Source organism: Fukomys damarensis, unplaced genomic scaffold, assembly GCF_012274545.1.
Source record: "Fukomys damarensis isolate Sample0158 unplaced genomic scaffold, DMR_v1.0_HiC HiC_scaffold_39, whole genome shotgun sequence".
Classification (NCBI taxonomy): Eukaryota; Metazoa; Chordata; class Mammalia; order Rodentia; family Bathyergidae; genus Fukomys; species Fukomys damarensis.
In genome coordinates this window covers 127,232,664-127,238,699 of record NW_022900951.1, presented here as the reverse complement: position 1 = coordinate 127,238,699, position 6,036 = coordinate 127,232,664, and the positions used below count along the sequence as shown (strand labels likewise).

General features: G+C 58.8%; 1 protein-coding gene across 1 annotated transcript in view; it reads left to right on the top strand.

Annotated features, from left to right (window-relative positions):
- Positions 1-3,218, top strand: part of Pnck (pregnancy up-regulated nonubiquitous CaM kinase) — a 16,123-nt gene extending 12,905 nt beyond the window's left edge. The window contains exons 2-12 of the mRNA XM_010628018.2: positions 96-165; positions 523-654; positions 1,103-1,177; positions 1,254-1,392; positions 1,502-1,625; positions 1,819-1,894; positions 1,989-2,101; positions 2,193-2,271; positions 2,337-2,424; positions 2,507-2,651; positions 2,877-3,218. Of these exons, the coding sequence (XP_010626320.1) occupies positions 98-165; positions 523-654; positions 1,103-1,177; positions 1,254-1,392; positions 1,502-1,625; positions 1,819-1,894; positions 1,989-2,101; positions 2,193-2,271; positions 2,337-2,424; positions 2,507-2,644 (1,032 nt within the window). The 5' untranslated portion in view covers positions 96-97 and the 3' untranslated portion in view covers positions 2,645-2,651; positions 2,877-3,218. The remainder of the gene's footprint in view (positions 1-95; positions 166-522; positions 655-1,102; positions 1,178-1,253; positions 1,393-1,501; positions 1,626-1,818; positions 1,895-1,988; positions 2,102-2,192; positions 2,272-2,336; positions 2,425-2,506; positions 2,652-2,876) is intronic.
- The last annotated feature ends 2,818 nt before the right edge of the window (positions 3,219-6,036 follow it).

Genomic DNA, 6,036 nt, shown 5'->3' with positions numbered 1-6,036 from the left:
GGCGAGGGTGGCCGTGGCCAGGGCGCCCAGGCACTGCTGGCTAGGGAGGACGGAGGGACGGCCCTCACCTAGGGGCCCTGCCACTTCCCCCGCAGACATGCTGCTGCTTAAGAAGCAGACGGAGGACATCAGCCGCATCTATGAGATCCGGGAGAAGCTGGGCTCGTGAGTGCAGTGTGTGTGTGTGTGAAAGTGCGATGTGTGCATGGATGTGAGGTGTGTGGGGTGTCTGTGTGCGGACACGAGTGAACTGAGGTGCGTGGGTTTTGTGTGTGAATGCGTCTGAATGTGTCAGTGGGTGTGAGTGTGTGTGCAAGCGCGTGCCCGCGTGTGCTGGAGTGGGGGTTATGGGGCCTCTCCAACTCCTTCAGCCAGGGACCCTCCCCTCCCCTCCCCTGCCCTCCACTGTGCTGCCTTCTCCTGCTCTCCCCTTCCCTGCTCTCCCATCCCCTCTCTAATCCTCTCTCCCCTTGCTCTCGGATTTGCACCCCCTCCATGCCTCCCCATCTGCCTCTGCGCCAGGGGCGCCTTCTCCGAGGTGGTCCTGGCCCAGGAGCGGGGCTCTGCACACCTCGTGGCCCTCAAGTGCATCCCCAAGAAGGCGCTGCGGGGCAAGGAGGCGCTGGTGGAGAATGAGATCGCAGTGCTCCGCAGGTGGGCGCGCAGGGTGGGGGACTTTGGGGAGGGGGGGTGAGCCCTGTGGTCCTCCCACCCTGGCCCTGACCCACAGGGCCCTGGGGACAGTCCCTTTCCCTCCCTGGTCCCCTGTGTCCTTCCCACTGACAAAGTGAGAGAGTCACTGCGTACCTGTGCTTTTCAAGTGGGTTTCTGAAGCTGTGTGTCCTCACAAGATGTAGGATTCCGGGTGGCCGGGGGTGGCCTTGGGCACAGAATGGCAAGGCCAGGGCCAGGGATTTAGCTCAGTGGTTCAGCCTGCCTCACAAGCACAAGGTCCTGAGTTTAATTCCTGGTACCAAAAAAAAAAAAGAAAGAAAAAAAAGAAAAAAAGAACAGAATGGCAAGCCCAATGGGGAGATGTGGGGAGGCCTCCTGTGGAGGTCCAGGCCCATGTAGCCACAGGGCCTCTCTGTCACGCCTACAGGGTCAGCCATCCCAACATCGTGGCCCTGGAGGATGTCCACGAGAGCCCCTCCCACTTGTACCTGGCCATGGAGCTGTGAGGAGCCCGCGGGGCTGGGCGGTGCTGGGGGAGCATGGGCGGGGTGGTGGTCGCTGACCACGACTCTCCCCAGGGTGACAGGTGGCGAGCTGTTCGACCGCATCATGGAGCGGGGCTCCTACACTGAGAAGGATGCCAGCCACCTGGTGGGGCAGGTGCTCGGCGCTGTCTCCTATCTGCACAGCCTGGGCATCGTGCACCGAGACCTCAAGGTGCCTTCCCCAGTGCCGCCTCTGTGGAGGACGCCCAAGGCCCACCCTGTCCCGGTGCCGGGCCACGCCAGGGCTGACCCGGCCCATTCCCTGGCCCCTTGTGTCACAGCCTGAAAACCTCCTCTATGCGACCCCTTTCGAGGACTCCAAGATCATGGTTTCTGACTTTGGACTCTCTAAGATCCAGGCTGGCAACATGCTGGGCACGGCCTGTGGGACCCCAGGATACGTGGGTAAGCATGGAGCACACCCCAAGGCTGCCTGGAGCCAGGCCAGTGGGGGACCCTGGGCAGCCGAGGGGCCAGAGGGGCTGTTGCCCACTCCTGGGCCAGGACAGGCTGACACCGGGGGCATGGCAGGGGTGTGTGTGTGTGTGTGTGTGTGTGCACGTGTGCGTATGTCTGCCTGTCTGTCTCTGGCCCCCAGCTCCAGAGCTCTTGGAGCAGAAACCCTACGGGAAGGCTGTGGATGTGTGGGCCCTGGGTGTCATCTCCTACATCCTGTGAGTGACCACCGTGAAGGCTCGACTCCCGCCTGCCTGCACCCACTGGGTTGGGGAGGGCTAGACAGCCGGGTGATTCATCTGTGGGTGCCAGGCTATGTGGGTATCCCCCTTTCTACGATGAGAGCGACCCCGAACTCTTCAGCCAGATCCTGAGGGCCAGCTACGAGTTCGACTCTCCCTTCTGGGATGACATCTCTGAATCAGGTGAGCCCAGGGCTGGCCCCAGCCTTGTGCACGGGGGGTGGGGTGGGGGTGGGGGTAGAGACAGGTGGGCTGACCAGGTCCCCCCACGCAGCCAAAGACTTCATCCGGCACCTTCTGGAGAGAGACCCCCAGAAGAGGTTCACGTGCCAGCAGGCCTTGCAGCACCTGTGGTGAGTGCCGCCCCACAAGTCGTCCCAGGGCCAGGAGGCCCTGCCTCACCTCCAGCCTTCCCCAGGATCTCTGGGGACGCGGCCTTGGACAAAGACATCCTGGGCTCCGTCAGCGAGCAGATCCAGAGGAACTTTGCCCGGACCCACTGGAAGGTCAGCAGGTTGTCGCTGTGGGCCTCCAGGTCTTGGGGCTGCGTTGGGGCGTGGCGTGGCTGATTCTTCTCTCTTCCTGCAGCGAGCATTCAATGCTACCTCGTTCCTGCGCCACATCCGTAAGCTGGGGCAGAACCCAGACAGTGAGGAGGCTGCACGGCCAGGCATGAGCAGTCACAGCCACCCTGGCCCGCAGGCTGGCCAGCCCCCCAAGTGGTGATGTCCAGGTGTGTGGGGCAGGGCTTAGAGGGTGGTGGTGCTCCCTGGGGCCAAGAGCTAAGCAGGCAGGAGAGGCAGAAGGACGGGGAGGATGGGTGGGGACCCTTGCAGTCTGGGGCGGGGCGGGGTGAGCATCACTCCCGACAACCACTTTGAGACCAAGAATCCACAGAGGCAGTGCGCTGAGGCTGCTGGCTAATGACTGCCTTTCTTTTCCTCCCCTTACATCCCAGGCAGATGTCGAGACCGAGATGACTGAGCCCCGCTCCTCCCACCTCATCCCTGGGGTCGCCTCTGCTGCAGAGTTGGAGAAGTGTGGCTGCAGTGCATGGCGCAGGCACAGGGGTGGGGCCCCCCAGCCTCACTCAGGGCCAGGGGCTGCCCCCTGTGCTCATTGCCCCCTCTAGACGCCAAGGAGCGTTGGCAGGCAGGCTCCAGAGGCCACCCCTCCCGCGCGCGCACACACACACACACACACACACACACACACCCCTGCAGCCGTCCTGTGCTTCGCTGACTGTGGGTGGGCTTGCTTGTGTCGTGCTCCTCTGCTTTTCCCCAACAATAAAGACAGACAGAGCAATGGCACTGGTGAGCTGGGGCAGGACAGGTGTGGTGTTGGGATCACCTGGGGAAACGCCCACAATGGATCTTACTCAACCTGGGGCTTCCTTTTCCTGCCTCTCAAAGGCACCCACAAGGGGCCACCCAGCCACCAGGTTGGCCACCTGAGAGTTCTGACTGTGTCCAGCCCTTGGGCTATGGCAGGGGCCTGTGGGCTGCTTCCCCGATGGCCAACACTGGCCCCAGGTCCCCAGGGCCCACTGCAGTAAACTCAGGGACCAAAGGAGCTTGCCTGGGTCTCAGGCTGGGGCTGGAGTGCAGCCTAGGGAGAGCAGCCATGGCCCTGTCTGTCCTCCTGATGTGGAAGTAGGACAGTGCCTCTCCGTGCCTGGCACTCTGCCATGCCTTCCTGAGCCCGGGAGAAGTCTGGAGGCCTCCGCTTCTGCCTCCATCCCTTGGCCACCCCCAGGCCACCCCATGCGTCCAATTTTGGCCCATATATCCTGGTCCTGCCAGACCGGCCAACCCCCCCCCCATACGCACTGGGCCAGGTCTCGACAGCCTGGCAACCTATCCTGGGTCACCTGCTGCCTTTCCCTTGGATCATAGTCAGTTGGACCTCCATCATGTGCCTGGCCCTGAGCAAGCACCGGGCGGCATTGGAGGAGGTGCATGCCCTCCGGGGGGTGCTGTGGAGGGGTGGTCTTACCAGGATGCCAAGACTGCCAGATACACGGCTAGAGCACCCCAGCCCTGGGCTGCCCCGTCTCTGCAGTTTGGCCTCCCGTCGGCAGAGGGCCCCACAACCACATCTTTAGACGGCCAGTGGCCACCTCTGGACCTTTCAGCACCTGGGGCAGTGGCGGGGGGGGGGATTGTGAGGAGAAAGCTTGGGGTCACCTGCTGGTATGCAGTCCTGGGAGCAAGAAAGCACCGGTTGAGTACTGCCAGGTGGTGATGCATGGGTGGGAGAGAGTTGGTGGCTGGTGGTGTAGGGGAGCTGTGGAGTGGATTCAGTGCGGAGTTCTCACCGAACTTGAGTGAGGTGCTTGGGAGCACGGTGCAACCTCACAGAGTGGGCAGGGAACTGAGAGGCAACTCTGACCTGGGCCGAGCAGGGTGGGCAGCAGCGGCAGAGGCTCCAAAAAGGCTCATGCCTTGGTGACAGGGAGTGAGGGTGCAGGGTTGGGTGGACAGTGCAGCCGTTTGCCAAGGAGGGTTTAAGTGGGGTGGCTTCAGGGGAGAGGTAGTGACATCAGCTTGGATGTGGCAAGTTAGAGGTACCCAAGGGGCAGGAAAATAGAGAAAAGCCATTTTTCCTTACCCCTTCTTTGCAGATCTGCAGCCAGCCTTACAGCTTATGCTTAGGAATGGCTCCTGCTAAGACAGAAGATGCTAATGGCAACACTTTAGTGAGCGCTTACTATGTGCTGCCCATTGTTGGGGTCTGTGCATGGGTTCATTTGAACCTCATCTGTGAATGAACAATTGGTACCTCGTCATTTCTGCATGGGGAAACAGGTGCAAAAGGCTGAGGCCACACAGCTTGTAGTGGGCTGAACATCTTCCTGCCTGCCTCTGTGCCGGTGGGGTGTGGCCTGGGATATGAGGATAGGAGGACGGTGTGTGGAATTGGGAGTGCAGAGTGCCCTGTTTTTTTGGGTGGCCCTTGCAGGTGCTTTGTCCACTTTCATGTCTCATTCTCTGGGAACCAGGGTGGCTCAGAAGTGAGGGCTTTGAGATATGTGGGTGCCTGTGAAGCACAGTTATTGGGGCTGGTGTGGGCCATGAGGGAGTCAAGGTGCTGCCAGGAACCCAGGGAAGAAGCCGGGCAGTGGCTGAGTTGGCACCGTAAGCTGCACACTCCTTCCTGCGTGGCACTGTTTGTGTACATGGTGATCATGTTCTCCACCTGAACCTACCTTTCCCCCCGGGCACCCCTAAACCCCAGGCTGGCAAGGTCTCATGATTGTTTCAGAAATCACGAAGAACCCTAATTTGTTCGGCTGACTGAGGAGAGTTGGGAGAGGAAGTAACTGTAGATAGCATGGGAAGATCTTTCCAAGAGGGCACCGAGGAGCCACTGAAGGGTTTCAAGCAGAACAGAGATGACATCAAAATTTTGCTTTAAGAGTGCTTTCCAATTGGATGTGGTGGCACACACCTGTCATCCCAGTACTTGGGAGGGGAGGCTGAGGCAGGAGAATCTCCACCAGTTCAAGGCCAGCTAGAAAATATGTCCTGAGATCTTGTCTCCCCACCTCCCCTCCAAAAAAGTGATTTCCAATGTTTTTGGCCCTCTCTGGTCCCTCTTGACAAATACAAAATCTGCATATCCATTTCTCCAGTTCTCCTCCCTCATACCCCACGAGGACTCTGACAGTCCTCCCTGCCCTGTGAGCCAGGTCCTGACCCCATGGCATTCCCTAAGTAGAGGCCCAAGGGCTTTTGGCCAATTTGTCCTTGTGGTTCTTTCACCTGTTGCTTTGTGTAAAAACAAATTTTTTTAACCTGGGACTGAACTTGGGACTTTTTGCTTGCGAGGCAGGTGACAAAACCAGTGAGCTAAATCCCCAGCCCTGCCTTATGTAATTTTAAGCTATGTCATTAAGAGCATGTGAGTTGACAACTATTATATATTTCATGTAGGTTGACTATCTTATCAAACATAGTAGCAGACATTAGTATATAGCATTGCTTTTGCCTTTTTGTTTACTTGTCTAACAGTCATAGTACAGGTATAACTTTTTTGTTACTATTTACCTGCTATATCTTTTTCCATCCCTGATCCTCTCAAACTTAAAAGTTTTTTCATTGAAATGCAATTCA